Here is a 23,891-nt window from a genome sequence, read left to right as displayed (position 1 = left end):
TCTTGACTGTTGATCAGGATGATATCATTTAGTTGTCCTTATGCTATACCTAAGTCTTATCTATGTAAAATAATGTTACCTTTGTTATATGGCCGGAAAATTGCATGTGTATGTTCATATGAGCAGCCACATGTTTTCCTGTCTGCTCGCTTCCGGTTTAGCTCGATGTCTATATAGTCGATAAACTTATGCTTGAGTATTGATATTAAATGATGTTAATTCTTGAGTTAACATTGTGTATTGTTAAAACTATTGATTGAAAGTTGTTTGGTATATTTTGTACTTAACGTTTTGATTGTGATTGATTTTTATGTTACGTTGTACACTGTGAATGGAAGTTGTTGAAATTATAAATTTATCGATAAAGAAGTGTGATTTCCAATATCACACGTTAGGTGGCGCTAGTCCAAAAGCGACTTTTTTTTAGTTATCCTATCACATATCACTATTTCGATCACATGATCAATTATTGATTTTTGCCGCTGAATGTTTTGATCGTTTGCTCATTAGTATAAATACCGAGTTTTATCGTCTGTACATCACTTCTGACTCCTTGATTTTAAAGAGCAGTTGGTACGTTAAGTCGTTCCAATTTATTTTTATTTTTATTTTTTTTTATTTTATTTTATTTTATTTATTTAACTTAGGGATTAATATTTTTATTTATTTATATGATCGGAATATCAACTATGCGGTGATTTAACTGCGAGTTGTTATTTCCGTGATTTCTATTGAGTTAGTAAATTTTACAGAAATTTTTAGATTTTTAATTTGATTGAAATTGGTTAAGATTTTAAAGAATTTTTGATTGAGAAATAATTTTTGAACAAGTAGATTTATTTAATTATTTTTAGCGATTTTTGGGAAATTATTTTTCTTCAGTAATATTTTTCTTTTGAGATTTATTGATAAATAAGTCATAGGAATAAACCATATTGTATATCAAAACAGTAATTTAACTGTGATATGCATCCGTGGTTCTGTTTTAATTAGCTTTAAGTAGGGTAACCATAATGAACAACACAGTAATTTAACTGTACGTTCATGCTTTGGTTGTTTATAAATTTTCTTGTCTAATATATAGTGATAGGTTAACCATAACGGTGAACCAGTGAGTAATTTAACTCAGTTCACCAAATGGTACAGTAAATCCTGCTTTGCATTTAATTAAATGTCATATAAACGGGATTATTTAATTGGAGTTATTCCCCTTTGCCCACCTATATATTTTTGGGAGGTTTTTAAATGAAGGTTCTGATGATACATTAATGATTTTTAATTTATTAATTATATGTGTAATTAAGGTATAAATGAGTGTGAGAGTGTAATTATAATTATAGTACTATATATGTTGTGTTATTGAATAAATTTAATATTATTAACTTGAATAAATCTTGATTATTTAATTGAATGAATTCAGGAGTTCTGCACAGATCCGACTGTTATTGACTTTGTTTATAAGTTTTGCGTAATTTTAAATATCTTACAATGCTGCTGCGCTACATTAAAGCTTTATAGGTTAGCGATATGTTACAGCTACCCGTGAGCATTACATTTTTGGCATCCACGGCGGGATATCCTGTTTATTTTTAGGGATATCCTGTGATACGAACTTTTCTTTTTCAATATTGTAAGACTTTTTAAAAAAAAAAAAAAGGTGTTGTGTGTAGTGACATATGTTTACATATTTCTTTTTGTTAGTTCTTGTTGTACTGAAGCCTACTGAAAAATTTGTACTAAGAAGTATTCTACAATAAACATGGGGAAAAATAGAAAGAGAGAGAAAGAGTGTGATGAGGGGACCCTGTCTGAAAAATCTGTTTCTAAACAGTCTGTAAATGTAGGTCAGGATAGGACTACAACTACCTCCAGTACTTCAACTGAACATGGTAGTACACAACTCTTAAATAACAGTCAGAAGGATGGTCATTTAACTGACTTCGAAACTGTCACTTTCATTCCTGACAACAGTAAAAGAAACGGTCAGATAACCGATCTTGACACTGTAAATCTCTCTTTCAACAGTAAAGGAAATAGTATGCTAACTATGCCTGACACTGTCAACAGTACAAACGGTCAGATAACCGGTCTTGAAACTGTACATAAATGCATATCCGATATTGAAGCAAACAACAACCCAGTTCTTCAGAGACATTGTAATACATTGGAGATAAATGGACACCAGTGTCTTGATAGAGGCGATGTTACTCCATCTAGACAGCATTATACGTTTAATCAACATGTTGAACCAGTATGTCAATCAGATGTGGAATACGAAGAGAGGAGATTTCCATTACCAGCATCTCTGCCTCCAAGAAGATCTATGAACTTTTCACCCTCTAGAAACTATGTACCAGTACATGATGGAATTATGATCCAAAGAGATAGAAATCAAAATGATACAAATGAAGTGACGAAGGTTAAGGATGTTTTACAGACCATGAGTCAAATTTTAGAAACAATGAATGATAAAATAAGTAATGGAACCCACATTCAACCCATGCCTCAGAGAAAGCAGAAAACTAAATCTGTACCAAGGTTACATAAGAGATCCAAATCCAGTTACGGTGACTCTGATGACATCTCTAGCTCTTCAGGAGACAGTTCAGACAACATTTCTGACAGTAATGATGATAGCGTGTCAACTAGAATAGTGACAGACAAGAGAACAAAACGTTCTACATGCAAGTTACCTCCCTTTACTGGAGAAGGAAAGGAGAAATGGTCCGTTTGGAAAAGTCGTTTTGAAACTGTAGCGAGTAGATCTCGATGGTCAGATGAAGAAAAATTGGATGAACTCTTACCAAAACTACATGGAGAAGCTGGCGAATTTGTATTTGATCAGTTGAAACACAAAACTAGAAGCAACTACCGTAAACTTGTGGATGAGCTGGATAGCAGATATAGAATTGTGGAAACAAAAAAATCCTTAGAGGCGAAATTTAGCAACCGTAAACAAAGACCCAATGAAAGTGTAGAAACATATGCTACAGAACTAAAGAAACTTTATGCAAAAGCATATCCTGATAGAGACGACAAAACTAAACGAGAGGATCTTCTTAGAAGATTTTTCGATGGTTTAACTGATGAAAAGGTTCAATCGCAAGTAGAATTTGTCAAGGATCCTGACAACATTGATGATGCAGTCTTTGAAGTGGTTAATTTCCAAGATATGAATAAAAGAAACAGCAATAAGCAGGAGAAAAAAATGACAAGGGCCATAACTGAAGCTCCTCAGAATAATTTCAAGAATAATCACAGAAACAAAGAAACTTCAACTGGTACACAACAAAAGCCAAAGGTTAACAACAAGTCGTCAAATTACTCATCATCAGAAAATCAGCTGCAAGATGAAATGAATAAACTTAGACAACAAATGTCAGAGATTCAGAAATCCATTGAACAACTGAGTCAAAGAAACCCTCCTTTTAAGAATACAAAATCCTCCATGTCATGTTATCATTGTGGAAAACTTGGTCACTTCAAACAGGATTGTCCCATGTTGCGTTTTCAACCATATGTAGCTCCTCCTGTAAGCCAACATTATAATGGAAGTTCTAGATACAACTCGTATTCTGCTGCTCCTTTAAACATCCAAGGATCGTAACTGGTGGTCGAGGAACGGTCCATGACTCTGAGAAGAATGATCTACAAAAGACCAAAAATGAAAATGCTATAAATCGTAATTACCAAAGAAGTCCTGGAATTTACGTTGAAGGACAAATTAATGGATCTTGTCTTATATTTACTATAGATACTGGAGCTTCCAGAACAATTTTGTCAAAATCAGTCTTCGAAACTTTGGAGAAGAAACCTCCTCTATATAAGACTACTGGAATTTTGAATGCCTGTGGCAGAGAAATAGAAGTGCTTGGTGAAGCAAAATTTACATTGAAATTGGGAGATTTCCTAACTGATCAGCACATCATAGTTGCAGAAATAGATGATGATTGTCTTTTGGGTGTTGATGTCCTATATGCAGAACATAATATGCCTGCAGAAATATTACTGAGTAAAGGGATACTTAAACTACAAAATAAGGAAATTCCTTGTTTCCAGACAACTACTACAAACAGCAAATGTCGTAGAGTTACGGCTGCAGACAATTACGAAATTCCACCGTTCAGCGAAAGAGTCATACAGGCCTTTGTTGAGAGATCTAAAGATCCCAATGAACAAAAGGAGTTATTAATTGAGCCGTCAGAACTTTTCGCTGAACGATACGAACTTCATATGGCGAATACTCTTGTAGATATTAAAAACAATACTACTGTACCTGTAAGACTACTTAACCTTACTAATACGGAACAGTGTATCCACCAAGATGCTGTTATAGGTGTAGCAGATGAATTTATACATGATGTTCAACTTCCTACAGGTGGAATAAAGAATCCAGATTCTTCTACTTTGTCGATCAGAGACGTTACTGAAATTGACACAAGAGAAGTTAAAGAATTGCCAGGCCATATGAAAGACTTGTATAGCAATGCTGTTGAAAATAATGATTTTGACGACTTGTCCAAAGAAAAAATTTATAATTTACTTTGCGAATACAGTGATGCTTTTTCTAAAGATGACTTAGATCTAGGATATACTACAGTGACTGAACATGAAATAGATACTGGTGATAGCAAGCCTATAAAATTGCCACCAAGAAGAGTGCCTCTCGCCTATGCTGAAGCAGAATTGCAATTAATAAAAGATATGGAAAAACAGGGCATCATTCAGAAGTCTTATTCTCCATGGGCATCCCCTTTAAACTTAGTCATGAAGAAAAATGGAAAAGTCAGACCATGTATCGATTATCGAAAGGTGAATGATGTAACTAAAAACGACGCCTTTCCATTGCCCAGAATACAAGATTGTCTTGATGCTGTAGCTGGAGCTTCTATTTTCTCTACCTTTGACTTAACCTCTGGATATCACCAAGTACCAGTAAAGAAATCTGATGTTCCAAAAACTGCGTTTATTACTAAATATGGCCTTTGGGAATTTTTAACAATGCCAATGGGACTAAAGGGAAGCGCTCAAACCTTTCAAAGAACTTTACAGATCATTTTGAGCGGACTGCAGTGGCAAACTTGTCTAATTTATTTAGACGATATTATCGTTTTTGGATCAACTTTTGATGAACATTTGAAAAGAGTCAAAGAAGTTTTAGATTGTATACATCAAGCCGGATTAAAGTTAAAACCCAAAAAGTGCCAGTTTTTCCAACAAGAAGTTACCTTCTTAGGTCATGTGGTAAACAAAGACGGTGTAAAACCAAACCCCGAAAATATTTCCAAGATTTTGGAATGGCCAATACCGAAAAATGTTACTGAAATACGGCAAATATTAGGAATGGCGTCATATTACAGAAAATTTGTCAAGGACTTCTCTGCCATTGCGAAACCCTTAATTCATTTAACAAAGAAAGATGTCCCTTTCAAATGGACTGAAGATTGCAATAAAGCTTTTACGAAAATTAAAGAATGTCTTACGGGACCAGATATTATGGCCTTTCCTATGCCTAATAAAGAATTTATTCTTGATACTGATGCCAGTAATTACAGCATTGGAGCTGTCCTAAGTCAAATTCAAAATGACCAAGAGAGAGTTATTTCGTATGCCAGTAGAACTATGAACAAGGCTGAGACGAATTATTGCGTCACTGACAAAGAATTATTAGCAGTGAAATACTTTGTAGAATATTTTAAACAATACCTACTAGGCAGAAAATTTAGAGTACGAACAGATCACCAAGCCTTAGTGTGGCTGTTCAAAATTAAAGAACCAAAAGGACGTATTGCCAGATGGATAGAAATACTATCAGCATATGATTTTTCAATAGAATACAGACCTGGACATAAACACGGCAATGCTGATGCTTTATCAAGATGCCCCAATCCTCATAGTTGTGAATGTCCTGTTGACACAAAGTTAAAATGTGGACCCTGTAAAAAATGTATTAAAAGAAATGAAGAGTCTCCCCAAAAGAAAAGGTGGCCTAAAGATCATATAAGTGACGAAAATAACATTCGTGCTGTTACCCGTAATCAGACACATACAGAATTCACATCTTGGAATGATGTTTGCAAAACTGTAGATATGCCGAAGTTACAACAAAATGATCCAGATTTGAAATTACTTTATAATGCAAAGAAAGAGGGTCATCAACCAGATGAAGTTCTATTAAAAGATACTAGTCCTGCTTGCAGATATTACTTCAATGTGTGGAGTTCTATTGTATTGAAAGATGACACTTTGTACAAAGAGTACATCTCAAAAGATGGCAATTATACTTACCTTCAACTATTGTTACCACATTCTTTGCGTGAAGAAGTATTACAACAGATGCACAACTCAATAGTGTCTGGACATCTAGGCATCAAAAAGACAACTGAAAAAATAAAGAAATTGTTCTATTGGTACGAAATGAGAACTGATATACAAGTCTGGATAGAGAAATGTCATACTTGCCAAATGAATAAAATTTCTAATAAACCTGCAAAGGCTCCCATGGGTAACATGAGTACAGGAGCACCTATGGATCGTTTATCTATAGATATACTTGGACCATTACCAAGGACTCCTCGAGGCAACAAATATATACTTGTTGCGATGGATTATTTTAGTAAATGGGTGGAGATATTACCCGTTCCTGATCAAACTTCAGAGACATGTGCTGACAAAATCTTAAATGAAGTAATTGCAAGATATGGCTGCCCCCAAAGTATACACAGCGACCAAGGTCGGAATTTTGAAAGCAGTTTATTTCAAGAGTTTTGTAAAATATTAGAAATCAAGAAAACCAGGACAACTCCAAGAAATCCAAGAGCCAACGGTTTAGTTGAGCGATTCAATAGGACTTTGATTAGTATGATTAAATCATACATTAAAGGCAAACAAACAGATTGGGATAAAAATTTAGGGTGCCTGGCTCTTGCATACAGAAGTACTCCTCAAGAATCTACAAAGTTTACTCCGAACATGATTATGCTTGGAAAAGAAGTAAAACTCCCCTTACAAGTTATATACTCTGACCCAGAAAAATCAGAAGAATGTTCTTCATATGGAGATTACCTGTATAAACTCAAAGAGAATCTGTATCACTCCCACCAGATTGTCAGGAAGAACCTGAAATGTGCAACAAATATACAAAAGAATAAATATGATAAGAAGTCAAACTTGAATCAATATCAGACTGGTGATTTAGTCTCTGTTTTAATGGAGAGCCCAGATACTGACCTTGAGAGTCACAAGTTGCAACCAAAATACATTGGTCCTTGTTTGATTCTACAAAAGATCAACAATTTGTTATACAAAGTTAAAACCAGCGAACAAGCTAATGTCAAGATGATACATCACAATAAAATGAAACCATATGTAGGAGAAATGTTGCCTTGGATGAGGAAGTTTATCAAGAAGAATTAAATACATATGATAACCAAGATATATTGGTCATAGATATGTTATATGCTGTTTATTGTCAAAAGAATATTTTTCATCAATACCTTAGGAAGGAGATGATGTATTTTGAATTCATATGAATATATTAACAAGTCGAGTACATAATTAATGTATCACAGAACTTGGTCCTGGCCTGGGGTTGGAAATTCAAGGGATTAGAGATTACTAATACATATATAAGTAGAATTATACTTACATGTATCTACTTCTTATTACAGTTGTTGTTATCACCATTGATTAGAAGAGCCACCATGGATCCAGTAACCCTGAAGTTGGCCCAGAAAAGAGGTCCAGTTTTTCAATGCACGCATACAGATTGCTCCGAGCATGGAGATAGGACAGCCATGGTTAGACATGTGTTGCTTAGACATACGGCTCAAGTCAAAGTCCCTTTTAAATGCTCTGCTTGCGACTTTGTATCAATGACGGAGAAGGAGTTAGAAAAACATACAAAGTGGTACCTACCCCACAAGAACCAAGGCCAAGTATCATTTAAAGTTATCAAGGGAGAAGAACCTTTAAGTACCTCAGAACTGAAGCTACAGAAATGGGAAAAGACAACATCAGTTATGTTCTGGTATAACAAACTACAGGAGAAGAAGACAATAGACAACAAAGCAGACAGAAAGTTAAGCAGCATTGAGAATAGTAAGACTGAACAGGTGGTGGTAGAAGAAAGAGTAGAAGATATTAGAGGGCAACTGTTAGGATTAGAAGATGAGGACTACGGGATCGACATTGAGACAGATAAGGAGAATGACAAATCAAGGGAAGATAATACATATGTAGCTAAGAAAGAGAAGATACTGGACGAGAAATTGAAGAAAATAGATGAAGTCTTCAGAATGGTATCGGAAATCTATAGAAACGGTCCAACCAGGGGACTCTCTCCAATTCCTCTTAGAGCACAGACTCCACCCCTTAGGAAAAGAAGCACATCAAGAAGTCCGGTCAGAAGGAAAACAGCTCCCCTTGCCCCCCATACATCTTCCTCTAGTAGACACCATCCCAGGAGTAAGAGGGCCAACAACTGGCGCGAGATGAGATGGAGGCGAGCCACAACCCTTTTCGAGGATAAAGACCATTACCAAAGAAATTCGTCACCCAAAGTCAAGTCCGTAGTTAAGATTGTTCATAAGTAGAGGTATAAATATTTGTGTAGATTTGCGGGTTGGGGGGAGGACTTTAGATGTTGTGCATATTATATATATCTTCATTAAGATGAAGATTGAACCAGGTGTCTTCAAGTATGTCATCTTTGCTGTATTGTTTGAAATATGATATATTGTTTCTGCTGTTGCCTCTGTGTATATATTGATGATTATTCCCCTGTTTAGATGTAGGCATGTTTATTGTGTGGTAGAACCTTCTTATGTATAATTACATACATTTTACTGATTACAAAGTGTGAAGAAATGTTTTTAATTACTTATTGTCACTGATATTTGGTGTGTTTAAATTATGGTCTATTATTGTTACATCAGGATTTACAGGGATCCTGACTTTTATTTTAATTCTGTGTCAAGAGTTTTTACTAGTTTTTCTTATGTAATAAAATTAGTGTAAAGTCGGGTATTCAGTGACGACTGACCCCGCATAGGTGTAATTAACGACGGTTAATCACCGAAAGGTTCTGGTTATGAGATATATCCTGTTATATTGTTCATATTTTAACCCTTGTATAGAACCTCATTTGATTTGATATTTTTGTCAGCAGGATTGCATGTATATTATATTTTCTCTCAGACGAGACTTTTGTTGTTGGGTCGGCCAATGTTATTGATTTTATTTGACAATATTTTGTCCAGTTATTTGTATTGTCTGTGATATTATTTTGAGAGTCTGTTAGTATATTTGTTGTCATAGTATTGATTCATTATTCCTAATTTATGAATATTTTTCTCAGTTGTTATGATGAATATATGGATGCATAGATGTGATTAATTATTTTCAGCATTTTGTGAATGATGTGATGTCTATTTATATTGTCTTTGTCTTTTGAGTGAGTCTATTGTGGTGTCTTTATGTGTTTTCAAGTGTGTTTATATTATTTTAGATATAAGGTGGAGATATATTGTTAAGTTCATGAGGACATGAACATTTTAAAAGGAGGGCAGTGTAATGATGTACCCCCCCCCCTTTCTACTTTTTATTTTATGACAATAATGTTTGATGACACAGTCTAACTTATTGTTTCATCTATGACAGTGTTCAATGAACTATACTGAGTCAATGACTGTAATATTTCGCTATTTTGTATGAGCTTGGAGCGGGTTGATATTTCTATCAAATAGAGTCAATGACTGTAATATGTTTTTGTACATTGTGGTGATTTGGAGCGGGTTGATACAGTATTCATACACCCAGAGCTTGGTACTAAATAGTTAAATGTATGCAATTTGTTTTTACGTAATATTTTTGTGTTATGATATTAGAAAGAAGTTTAGAATATAGTGGTAGCATGTGTAAACAATGTCGAGGAAATTCGGACTGTGCACGAATTCGTTTTTACGTTTTATTTCATCTTGACTGTTGATCAGGATGATATCATTTAGTTGTCCTTATGCTATACCTAAGTCTTATCTATGTAAAATAATGTTACCTTTGTTATATGGCCGGAAAATTGCATGTATATGTTCATATGAGCAGCCACATGTTTTCCTGTCTGCTCGCTTCCGGTTTAGCTCGATGTCTATATAGTCGATAAACTTATGCTTGAGTATTGATATTAAATGATGTTAATTCTTGAGTTAACATTGTGTATTGTTAAAACTATTGATTGAAAGTTGTTTGGTATATTTTGTACTTAACGTTTTGATTGTGATTGATTTTTATGTTACGTTGTACACTGTGAATGGAAGTTGTTGAAATTATAAATTTATCGATAAAGAAGTGTGATTTCCAATATCACACGTTAGGTGGCGCTAGTCCAAAAGCGACTTTTTTTTAGTTATCCTATCACATATCACTATTTCGATCACATGATCAATTATTGATTTTTGCCGCTGAATGTTTTGATCGTTTGCTCATTAGTATAAATACCGAGTTTTATCGTCTGTACATCACTTCTGACTCCTTGATTTTAAAGAGCAGTTGGTACGTTAAGTCGTTCCAATTTATTTTTATTTTTATTTTTTTTTATTTTATTTTATTTTATTTATTTAACTTAGGGATTAATATTTTTATTTATTTATATGATCGGAATATCAACTATGCGGTGATTTAACTGCGAGTTGTTATTTCCGTGATTTCTATTGAGTTAGTAAATTTTACAGAAATTTTTAGATTTTTAATTTGATTGAAATTGGTTAAGATTTTAAAGTATTTTTGATTGAGAAATAATTTTTGAACAAGTAGATTTATTTAATTATTTTTAGCGATTTTTGGGAAATTATTTTTCTTCAGTAATATTTTTCTTTTGAGATTTATTGATAAATAAGTCATAGGAATAAACCATATTGTATATCAAAACAGTAATTTAACTGTGATATGCATCCGTGGTTCTGTTTTAATTAGCTTTAAGTAGGGTAACCATAATGAACAACACAGTAATTTAACTGTACGTTCATGCTTTGGTTGTTTATAAATTTTCTTGTCTAATATATAGTGATAGGTTAACCATAACGGTGAACCAGTGAGTAATTTAACTCAGTTCACCAAATGGTACAGTAAATCCTGCTTTGCATTTAATTAAATGTCATATAAACGGGATTATTTAATTGGAGTTATTCCCCTTTGCCCACCTATATATTTTTGGGAGGTTTTTAAATGAAGGTTCTGATGATACATTAATGATTTTTAATTTATTAATTATATGTGTAATTAAGGTATGAATGAGTGTGAGAGTGTAATTATAATTATAGTACTATATATGTTGTGTTATTGAATAAATTTAATATTATTAACTTGAATAAATCTTGATTATTTAATTGAATGAATTCAGGAGTTCTGCACAGATCCGACTGTTATTGACTTTGTTTATAAGTTTTGCGTAATTTTAAATATCTTACAATGCTGCTGCGCTACATTAAAGCTTTATAGGTTAGCGATATGTTACAGCTACCCGTGAGCATTACAGATAGAGTTTTTCATTTTCGTTTTGATTATAGAAGTATTTGACATTTCACACGCACAAGTCATTGTGCTCTGTTAATAAAACAATATATTAATAGTTATGTTTATACATGTAGAGAAAGATGCATATACATTTTGACATGATCTTGTGTTGAAATTTCTACAAAGTGAGAAAATGTATGAGGATAGAATAAACAAACCTTAAAAATTATTATAATATTTATTGCTTTAAATGTACAGATATATTTTTTTCATTGAAGCGAATATATGTAAATTAAAGCTTAATACTGTTTAGTACATATGTCTATTGAATAATTGAATGAAATGATATTTATTATATTTATATAGATTATCTATACATCTATCAATATTGTCATTCCAAAAGTGCAGTAGAATACCAATCTGAAGCATGATATTTTTCAATGTAAATCAACATTCCAATATTTTACAATCAGCCAAATATGGTTTTCAATGATATTATTCCCGGTAAATGGGTTGTGAGTGCTGAGCTTATGTGATATTTTTATTGTTTTTATCCTTGCACATGAATAAATGTTTTCTACCTATTTACCAATCTTCTATAGTTATTATCTGAATAAATTATTGACAATTGTAGAAAGGTCTTTGTTGTGATTATCAGTACTGTATCGGCAGAAAAAAAAATCTGAAATATCCAGAAAAAAAACTCGTACATAAGTTAAAAAATCAATCTGAATAAATTTAATATTTATCTGATGTTTTTAAAAAATTCATAATAATTCGTAATAACAAAAAATAGCATATGCATCAGAAATAAAATATTATGCATCTCAAGAACAGATTTCGTAATACCAATATATCAACATAATCATCTAATTGTAAAAGTTCATTTCAATACTGTATCTGTAGATTTATTTGAAATATCTAGAAAAAAAAACTTATACAAAAGTTTATTACTGCCATCTGAATAAAATAATATTTATCAGGTGTTTTTAAATAGTTAAAATAATTGTACATGTTATAACAAAAAATAGTATGCATCAGAAATAAAATATTATGCAATTTCAAGATTTCGTAATACCAACATATCAACATAATCATCTTGTAAAAGTCATTTACACATTCACACTCAAAAGGTCAGAGAGAAGTCATAATTTGGGAGAGGTGACAGTTTTATTTACATTTCTTTTATAGAAACAAAAAAAATTATTTTAACAAGAAATTCTATGTAAAATTGAATTTAAAGGAGGTTATAAATAAGTTTTCAGATCATTTTACTATATAGCCTCATTGGTCGGAGATATTTCGGGCTATATGGTTTTCGAGGAAAGGATTTATCATAAACAACCTACCCTAGGCCTATTTTCTTCCCCAAGGTATCTGGTTTTTGATTTGAATAAACGTGAAGGTACGTTACCTAAGGATGCCCTGAATCAAGTTTGGTTGAAATTGACAAAGCGGTATTGTTGAAAAGATTAATAAAATATATTTTCTATCAGTAAAATTTGGCTCATGTGTGCTAATCCATCAATGAAATTAGATGCTATAACTTGAGAGTTGAAATCAAAGAAAGCAAAAAGGAATATGTTTCATTTTGTTTCAAGCCCATTCCAAGAGAAGTCAGAGAGGGGTCACCATTGGTTGAGTGTGATATAAACTTTGACATTTATATAGATCAAGAATCACAAAACGTATTTTAGTTGTTAAGAGAACCATAATATAAGTAATTAATTTATTTTGTCATTTAGATTAGTTGTATATTATATTACGCCCACTAAGTACTAGTAATAGAAAAAGTGTTTCTTTTTTAAGTATACATGGGTTATAAAATGTTGGGCATAGCTGCAAATATTGAGATTTTTCAATCAATTATATTAAAATCACAATGAATGAACTTTTTAAATACAACTCTGACAAAATCAAGGCGGACAGTTTGTAATTTTCCTTGCTGGAGAATGATCAGGCCCCACCGTCACCAACATTTTTGAAGCACTCAACTCAGTCCTCAACTCAAATTCTTAAAAGAAAGAACAAACATTTGAGGTAAAAACTCAGACTTGAGGCTGAGTATTGACTTGAGGAAAGTTGGTGACGGTGGGACCAGATCTTACAAAAGGCGGATTTGATTCCAAAATAGAATTTAATTGGTGGCCGAACAATACGGCTCCTTTTAACACCGCCAAACCAGCATCCACTGGAACGATAACTCTTTTAGCGGGAAAAGCTTTCAAAATGGCATCCTGCATGAAAGGAGACTCCGAAAATCCACCCACCATCAGAAGAGTCGATACATCAGAGAGATTGTCTTCTGCCATCAGTTGTTGTAGGTGTTCCACAAGCATGTTAATTGGTTCTCGAAACAACTCTTTAAACAGGCCGGCCTCCATTTTAAGTTTGTTCCTAAGAAAGGTCAATTTGTTGGCATACTGCGTCTGCTGGATCACCTGCTTCATATTTCCGCCGGTTTCTTTCTCAAACGTTGTGACTAGCGTGTACGGGAGATTAATTAAGACTCTTGAGTTGGACTCTGGTTTTATTTTACTCGTCTTAATTTCCAATTCTTTCTGGAAATCAATTTCATCACTCTTGAAGTCATCTTTAAATTTCTGGAAACTCCTTGCTCCGACGATCTTTATTATCATTTGATAAAACGCTTCTTTGACTTTGGTCCTACCCCAAGGTCCTCCTGTGGGTCCGTGAAATTCTTCAAGGGTTCCATTTGACTTTTTCTGATAAATGCTAATGTCAGCTGTTTTACCTTTTAAACAAACAACACACAAAAAATATTAATCGAAACCAGTAAGCAGATTCAAAGACACATAAATATCATCTTTTTATTTTTGGGGTCAAGTAGCTTAAAAAGTTGTGCTTGGGTTACCTTTGAAGTTAGCAAAGCTTGCACAAATTTATCAGTAACTTTAAATAAATTGTGTAATTGCATCATTAATACATTGAAATCAAAGTAGATAACTTTGAAAAGAATGATAATTTGATTTTAAAATCCAGTACTTCTGTTCGGAATTGGAAATGCCAAACTTTCATCAGTTTAGGACAGATGACTAATCGTGTACAATTTCACTGTGTGAAGAAGAAGTACAACTGGGGTACACATTGATGATTTCATGGCAAATTCATAAAATAAAACCCCGAAATATCTGTTCATTGATTTGATTTTTGGAGGGTATGTGTGCTAATCTAAGATTAGTTATATGTGCATTGTATGTATATCTTGTATTGTTCTGCTTTCTAAAGAGATTTTTAGTCAAGCTGATCTTTTTGTTCAGATGTAATTGTTAATTAATCTTTTATTTTATTTAATTCTTCTAGTTTGAATAATAAATAAATGTATCGAATTGTCATGGAAATGCACCATTCCAATTAAAGCAAATGTTAACTTTTTTGTATAGAGCACGGTTTTCTATATGGAAATACAAAATTGCCATCATCGAAGGCAAATACTATTTACCTCCCACATCAATGATCATGAACTTTGCGCCTGCGCTGAAGGACAGGAAAGGCCGGGTTACGGGACTTCCAAACAGATTTGTTGAAGGAATACGCTGACAGTAAATAGATGCAGCCTCTGAATCCAGACACAAGGTCAGCTGCTCTGTCAATATACCAGCCTTACAGAAGATACAAATTTTATGTTATTCACCAATTATTATGTTATTAAGTTTGTTTAATGCATAGAATTACATTTGCATTGGTAATAGACACATGTTAATCACACTCTTATCTGTGTGAATTGTAACATATACATTTATTTTGTTATAAGATAGCTAGACAAAACAATGCTAGACAAGATGATTTTATTCCGGTCAAAGACCTTGAAAGTATTTATGACCACAACATCAACAAAATGAAAAATAACACACACACAAATAATTTGAAATGAACGATCAATACACAGAACCAAAGTGTAAAATGCCACCGTGATGAACTTTTAATTCAGATTGATAAATATTTAGTGTCAAAAACGAAATGAGCAATAGATTAAAAATGAGTACTATCTGTCGTAGAGACAATTCAGACGCAGACATTTTAACGACTTTTGTTCTTTCTTTATAGGTCATCCAGTCCATTTTAACTGTTTCATATTTGATACTGTAATTTAACTTCACTAAATTACCGAAAATAGGCCTCGGACACCCTCGCAAATAAAAGTATCACCCGGATCGCCGGACTGCGGAAAAAAATCGCATACTTATATTAGAATGAACACTTAAATATATATACAAGATACTTTGAATTCACTCATGTATGCAGATTTTGCGTTTGGGGAAAATTATCTATTGCGTCCATCGCCAACAGATCAATGATCCCAGTACCAGAAATACCCCATGCAGTGAACATTTGGACAGATGTGCTAAGGGAGATTATAAAGTATTCCCATTTTATAAACTTAAAACCGATTCAGCCGCCATGAGACTTGTAAAAGAGAACTATTTTATTAAATTATTTTCCCCAAAACTCAACAAACATTAAATTTCTGTATATATAATTATCTTTGTTCTAACCAGTCTTTGTATTTGTAAATTTATTGATGTCGTTATGATCATATTGTGTCTAATTCAGCTTTCCCGAACTTTAACGTTTTATATTGTATTATGACGTCATGGATCTATTCCTTCCCTGAAAAGACTCTCGTTACATCATGACGTCAAAGTAAACGTTTCTAAGGAAAACAAGTTCATAACTTATGTACATTCACCTGAAGAAGGATGTAAATCCAGAAAGCGCTAGTGAATAGAAACTTTGGAACTGTTCATTTTCTTTTTCTTTTTTGATTATTTATACTGTGTGATATCACCTTTCACTCATTTTGGATTATATATATATATATATATATATATATATATATATATATATATATATATATATATATATATATATATATATATATATATACAGTGGAGCCTCAGATATCCGGACGCCAGATAACCGGACGCTTCACTTACCGGTCGATTTTTATTGGGAACGGAATTTTTACACAATAATTTGTCTCGTTTATCCGGAATTTCGCGTTCCGGATCCGGACGGTCAAATTTTACCACATAATACAGTTTTCCTTTAAATTTTACCTCATTTAACCGGACGGTCACATTTAAGTGTTCGGGGGCACAAAAGTTTTTTATGCGCAAGTGCAAATTGGTGTAAAAACATCTGACACTGGTTGTTGGTTTTAAACAATGCCTTCGTCCGGTAATCGGGGTCACCTGTATCACGCTATGTACTCGCCCGAGGATATTACGATAACCATGGATGCGACATGTTTAATTGTCGCCATTTAACTTATGAACTGTTATTGTTTGATTAAAATGTCATGAAAATTGTTTAATTTGTGTTTAAAAAAGTCATCTATTAATTGAATTAAAATTCTATTAATCGTAGTGTGATTAGATCGTTCGTACGCCTATTCATTTTAAAACGTAATTGAAATGAAATATTTGATAATTTGAGTTCTGTTTACGATAGTTATTAAGACCGCTTGGGATGTTCAGGGTATCGACATTAATTTTATAGCGTGTGTTCAATAAACAGTGTAATAATATTTATGCCAAACATGGCGTGGATGAGTGTTCACGCTACTTGTAAAAATCGCTTGGGTGCAATTAACTCTACAGAAGGATGGATACGTAAAATTAGCTTGGGTAAGTTCTGTCAATGAAAAAATAGCTTGGACAATTATCAATAAGGGAATATATCCAGATTTTCACCCATTTTCAATCATCAAATGTTGAGCAGCTTCAAACATGTCAACACCACCGGCCAAGAGAGCAAGAGTTGCGATCACCGCTAGCTTGAAGAAAAAGATTTGTCAGCGTAAAGTGGAACACCGACTTTCTTCTCTTCGCTTTGTTATGCGAATGTAATGAAATTATCGGTTTAATACAGTGATTGTTATGTACATGTACATGTACATGTGTTGCATTGAAGAATGTAGTGCTAAGTTTCCTGTGGAAAAAACATACCTTAAATAATGTTTTTAACAATATTTCGTTTTGTTAATTTAAAAAAAATCTAAACTTTTTTTGTAGTGCTTATGGCTAACCAAAGTAAAATATCTAATTTTATAATTAATTTATGAGTTATGTTTCCATAAATATTAAAGATAAATTCATGTATCACAATTCAGATATCCGGACGCTTCATCTATCCGGACGATTTGGTCTGGGGACAAAAGTGTCCGGATAAGTGTGGCTCCACTGTATATATATATATATATATATATATATATATATATATATATATATATATATATATATATATATATATATATATATATATATATATATATATTTATCACATGTTTATCCCAATATACAGTGGATATCACTCATGGGATAAATTTTTGATATTCCACTCTGTGTTCTTACGCCACGTGACGTCATAGTTAATCATTACGTAGGTTTAGACGGTTGATTGACGTAGAATGAAAAAGTAAATAATTAATTCAGTTGAGGGGTGTTGAGATATAAATTTGAAACCTTTAATGTTGTTTCAGTTATTTGTCATGAATTCATAAAAAAATGTTCAAAAATGAATGTCTGTTTGTTAAACTTCAAGGAACTTTTTTTCCATGCGTAACGTTGTTGACGTGTTGTAAATAATGTGTTGTGCGGCTCACAATCACAATTTTTACAGAAAAAGTTGGGATTAACAAAATACTTGGTAAAACATGTGATAAAAAGAATCTCTCATGATTTGCGATGGTATATGATTTTTATCCAACTCGTTGTGTGTTTTCTATCCCCTCGCCAAGGCTCGGGGATAGAAAACACACAACTCGTTGGATAAAAATCATATACCATCGCAAATCATGAGAGATCCTATATATATATATATATATATATATATATATATATATATATATATATATATATATATATATATATATATATATATATATATATTTGTTATATTCAGTAGTATATTCTCCCTATATAACTCTATATAGATGAATAGTCAATAATTGTAATATTAGCTCGTCCGAAAAATATTGACCGGTCAATATTTTTTTGATATTGACCGGCTAGGAATAATATCTCGAGAACATTTCCTGTATTTTAAATAATCGCCTCTGATTTGTTGCTTTGTAAACGATGACGTAAATAACTCATCGCGACTCCAAAACAAGGTGACGTCATAATAGACAGTCATGCAGTCAAGGCAAGTAAACAACGGACGCGCAATGCGACAGTTTGCTATCATAAAAGATATAAGGATTTGCGAATTACTGTGAAGTAAAATCAAGTAAAACATCAATGTGTTAATTCTTACGGTCGGCGGAATATCACCAGTGACCGTTTGATGCTGAGTATATTTTGGAAATGAACTTTGCACAAAATTGAATTCGTGAATTCTTTGTTGAGCTGAGAAAATTACTGCTGTTTTTAATTATTTTCTTAAATTTTGGTTTGTTTCTTCATATAACAAAACAAATGTTGACTGTGTTTTCGAGCAACATTGATTATATTAGCCCCCTTGGGACGAAAATATTGCCCTCCGCTTCGCGTTGGGCAAAATTTCGTCCCTCGGGGGCTAATATAATCAATGTTGCCCTCAACCCCAGTCAATATTTGTATAATATATATATATATATATATATATATATATATATATATATATATATATATATATATATATATATATATATATATATATATATATATCGTAAAAGGGGAAAAAGATGTATACGTGACTTTTTGGAGCAACAATTAGTCCATTATAAACTGATTATGCATTATAAGAAAAGAAAATATCAGACCCTTAATTCCAACCTTTGCAAGTGAAGCTCAATGGAATGCTTTAAGTGAAAAAAAATACATTGTATCTTTTTAAATTCTAAATGTGCAATATTTGTTCTTCGAATTAAAACCCACAATCTTCTTATATACACCTTTAATTATGTGTTATATAAACCTTATTGGCAGCCTCTTTCATAAACTGCTTTGCTGAATTTTTCCATATGGCAGGTACTGGCATGACCCAGTGAATATCCTTGTTGTTGATAGTGATGTTCTTGTAATCCAGGGCACGGAACAGGTGGTTTTTCAGGTATCTAATGACATGGGCAAACAGGTCTAGTGCAGGGGCTTCTTTTCCTTTTTCATCTTTAATCAATATGGATTTTGATAATTGCTGTAGAAATTATCAAAAAGGATAGGTTATAATTATATGAATTTCTAAAATGTTGGACATTCTGACATTTGAAAAAATACCTGGTAATCAGTAACTTTCCAAGTCCTAAACAACTCTATTACCAAATACTCTGTGAAACTGTGTTGTTTAAATCGAACACTTCTTTTGTCTATGAACTCTGTCAAATGACTTAGTTAATATTTTTGTGACGCTCTATTTATAAGCATTTTTTTTTCTCATTTTTTAAGGATACCGATTTTTGGGGGGTTTTTTGCAGTAAGACTACAATAGCAAAACTTTTTATTTTTTTACCATACGTTATTTACACCAACTATAGTTTATCTAAATTTGCAAAGTAACAAGAAAATCGACCATCTAGTTCTTTCAGGGGCCATCTAAAACTTCAGATTCATTTACTGTAGGAATTTATAGGAAATAGTCGTTTTCAGGACGTTAAAGTCGATTTAAACAATACCACCAGAGCTTTTTTTCCTAAAATTGTAACACGTGATTAGTAGTATCATTTTCTACATTTTACGTAAAAAAATACTAAATTCTACCTTTTGTTTTTAGTGGAAACCATCGAAAAAAATATAAAAATGCACCAAATTTTGCTATATATTTAATTTATAGTATTACAGATATAGATTTATACAATGGATTCATTCAAAAGTAAAAAAACCCAGGGATAGCATTATTTTGTGTATGAGATTTCAACGACGTACGGATTTTAACATTTTCTTTTATGTTATTTCTTATTACGTACTCCTACAAAGCTTTTTTTCATCATAACGTCATAAAAGCACAATGGCACGCAAACGTAACGTACAACGAAGAAACGGTTTATAAAATAAAATTTTCTGTAAAAAAAATCTAAATATGTTTATCTATATTTTGTCTATTGTGTTCAATTTTAAAAATGATAGCGAAAAAAATAATAAAAGACGTGAATACACAGTATTTTCAAGAATGCGCAAAACATGCTAAAGTTGGCCTCCTTAAAGTATTTGACAATACAATTATGGACTGGGCTTAAAAAGGGCAGGTAACGTATTACAGAGTGCATGTAGTCATAGTGTAAAACTAACCCCACCCATTCGGCAATTTATTTGCAAATCTTTCTGCGAATTTACGATATTTTCACAAAGATAAGATGCATTTATATAAAGCGAATTGCACTTACTCCTTTTTCATCAATAAAAACTCTAAATCCTTTGAAAAAATAATAATCATAATGTTCTTCACTAATAGCCAACTCTGTATAGAAGTCTTCTGCTTCAAATCCAAATGCCATGAATTCCTGTCGGGGACTCAGCAACACACATGTCGGAGCCTTCAGAGACACAAGACCACTGGAACCAGCTATCCAGTTTGGATTGGTCGATATTTTGAGAGGGTCCACTTTGTAGTCATCCTCAAATGAAAATGCATAACCAGAATGTGTGGTACCAAAATCAATAGCAGCTATTAGAAGCTGATCTTTTTTGTCTGCCATTTTGTCTGTTATCTGTACTGCAAAATAAATGGATTGCATTATGATGCATAGCCAATATGTGAAACTGTAACATAAAAAATAATCCTCACCAAATATATGCATTATTAATTACATATACACTTCTTAATGCCTATCTCAAAAATACTTAATCTATACTACTACAGTGGAGCCTCACTTATCCGGACACTTTTGTCCCCAGGCCAAATCGTCCGGATAGGTGAAGCGTCCAGATATCTGAATTGTGATATTTACCTTTAATATTTATGGAAACATAACTCATAAATTAACTATACAATTAAATATTTTGATTGCCATAAGCACTACAAAAAAAGTTTAGATTTTTTTAAAATTAACAAAACAAAATATTGTTAAAAACATTATTTAAGGTATGTTTTTCCAAAGGAAACCAAGCACTACATTCTTCAAGGCAACACATGTACATGTACATAACAATCACTGTATTAAACCGATAATTTAATTCCATTCGCATAACAAAGCGAAGAGAAGAAAGTTGGTGTTCCACTTTACGCTGACATTTCTTTTTCTTCACGGTGATCGCAAGTCTCGCTCTCTTGGCCGGTGTTGTTGACATGTTTGAAGCTGCTCAACATTTGATGATTGAAAATGGGTGAAAATCTGTATATATTCCCTTATTGATAATTGTCCAAGCTATTTTTTCATTGACAGAACTTACCCAAGCTAATTTTACGTATCCATCTTTCTATAGAGTTAATTGCACCCAAGCGATATTTACAAGTAGCGTGAACACTCATCCACGCCATGTTTGGCATAAATTATTATTACACTGTTAATTGAACACACGCTATAAAATTAATGTCGATACCCTGAACATCCCAAGCGGTCTTAATAACTATCGTAAACAGAACTCAAATTATCAAATATTTCATTTCAATTGGAAGAGTACTGTCTTTTGTTTTATATATTTTTAACATCATTGGTACTTGAAGATTACCAAATTGTTTTCTTTTTTTCTCAGTTAGGCTTCGCTAATTAATAATCAACGAAAATTCCTCAAAAGATCCCGGAATTCATCTGGATTTTTCGGATTTTATAATCTTGCGCGTGTGCAGTACATTCATGCTAACGGGATCTTTAGTTTATGTTTCCACAATACCATATTTCCGTGAATAAACTCAGAAACAATACACATACGTGTACATTTTCATTGGAAATTTGCTTTATATTCTGTTTATATTCTGTTTATATACGTATATCTATGATTTCTTATTAGAGAAATTATAAAATAACAATTATACATATCAACTTAGTGCTTACTCAATTTTGTCTTCGTGATGGCAATAAAAACATATTTGATTCCATGCCAAAAAAATTCACATTGTATTTCTTAGGAGATTGAAGATAGAATGTTTTATCGTTAAAATGATAAATGTCCAACGGACCTGGTTTTACGATAGAATGCGTTCCGTGAATTGAGTCTGTAGCAAAGAAAATACGAGTACGTTGGTGAAAAGGTGTTAAATTCTTCGATTATATGGATTAAAATTTTAGATGAAAGGTATTTTCAGTCTCAAAAAGGTTTATTAGGATTTTGACTGTAATTTTCAATGCAACTTCAATTTTCTGTTACATTACGGGTATATGGGAGCAGAGACATGTTATTTATGTCTCTGATGGGAGGCATTCTAACTGTGGCGAGGGCCTTTTCCGAGACACAGTTAGATTATTCTAACTAAAAAAGTGTACTGAAATTAATAGCATTATTGTAGGCTTATAGCTTTGTTATTTAGATGTCAACAATACGGTGTGTCGATGTATCTATTTCGTCCTATATGCATTGTCAACCCGTGCACGCACGGATCAAAGTCTAGTATTTATTAAATTTATTGGGCATTCTCATAATTATTGATTCCTTTATTAGGAAATAAATCTGAATTTTTTTTTCAGTGGATGGAGTCGTAAGTACAATAAGAATAGTAATTTTTTTTTATAAGTTCTCTTACACTGCATTTTTAAATACTTGCATTTCTTCCAATTATGATAAAAAAGATTAAACTTGTTTACCTCTGGTCCCTAAAAACCCTAATTGGGTAATGCATGAGTAAATCATTATATTGTTAGGATATATAAACGTATTATACCTAATCTAGCTTTATTAGCCTTTCACAACATGGCCCTCAGTAAAGGGCTATACATGTAGATAAAAGATTTTAGAGCCCTTTGATCCCCTAATTTAAGTGACCAACCACCTTTTCTTTGAATCAAATGAAAGGTCTTTAATTCTGAACACATTTTGTCAACAAGTGTTTAGAAATTTGTTACCGTTCTGGAGAAATATGAGAAAGAAGGTTTTAGGGGCTGATCCCTTATCTCTTTTTAGAGACCATTTGACGAAATTTTGAAGGTCGCATATTGATAAGAACACCATTTTGAACAACTTTTCTTCTTTCCTGCATTTCAAAATATTTTTCCTTTCTTGGATATGGGTGATCAAAATTTTGGACTTTTGGTCCCTAAAAACCCTTAATTACGTAACACATGATAAAATCATTATATTGCTTGGATTAATAATTGTAAAATAAACATATTTGCTTCTATTACCTTTAACAAAATGACTCTCAAAAAGGGTTAGAGATATAAAAAAAATTAGAGCCTTTTGATCCCCGAATTTAAGGGACCAGTCTCTTTTTCTTGATATCAAATGAAAGGACATTTAATTCTGAACACATTTTTTCAACAAATGTATAGAAATTAGTAACCGTTCTTG

The 23,891-nt window shown here is 32.5% G+C and overlaps 1 protein-coding gene and 1 pseudogene across 1 annotated transcript; one reads left to right on the top strand and one right to left on the bottom strand.

Moving 5' to 3' along the window:
* The first annotated feature begins 1,310 nt into the window (after positions 1 to 1,310).
* On the top strand, positions 1,311 to 4,292 carry LOC128181651 (uncharacterized). The gene has a single exon (XM_052850128.1). It carries the CDS (start codon positions 1,760 to 1,762, stop codon positions 3,605 to 3,607), a length of 1,848 nt encoding a protein of 615 aa, XP_052706088.1. The 5' UTR covers positions 1,311 to 1,759; the 3' UTR covers positions 3,608 to 4,292.
* A 9,089-nt stretch (positions 4,293 to 13,381) lies between these two features.
* On the bottom strand, positions 13,382 to 21,145 carry LOC128181660 (heat shock 70 kDa protein 12B-like; annotated as a pseudogene).
* Positions 21,146 to 23,891: the final 2,746 nt, after the last annotated feature.

This window comes from Crassostrea angulata, chromosome 1 (assembly GCF_025612915.1).
Source record: "Crassostrea angulata isolate pt1a10 chromosome 1, ASM2561291v2, whole genome shotgun sequence".
Taxonomy (NCBI): domain Eukaryota; kingdom Metazoa; phylum Mollusca; class Bivalvia; order Ostreida; family Ostreidae; genus Magallana; species Magallana angulata.
The sequence above is the reverse complement of the archived record's forward strand: the minus strand, read 5'-3'. Positions and strand labels throughout refer to the sequence as shown.

Excerpts from the sequence above, each read along its gene's own strand:
- LOC128181651 (XM_052850128.1), top strand. The coding sequence starts at position 1,760 with ATGGGGAAAAATAGAAAGAGAGAGAAAGAGTGTGATGAGGGGACCCTG.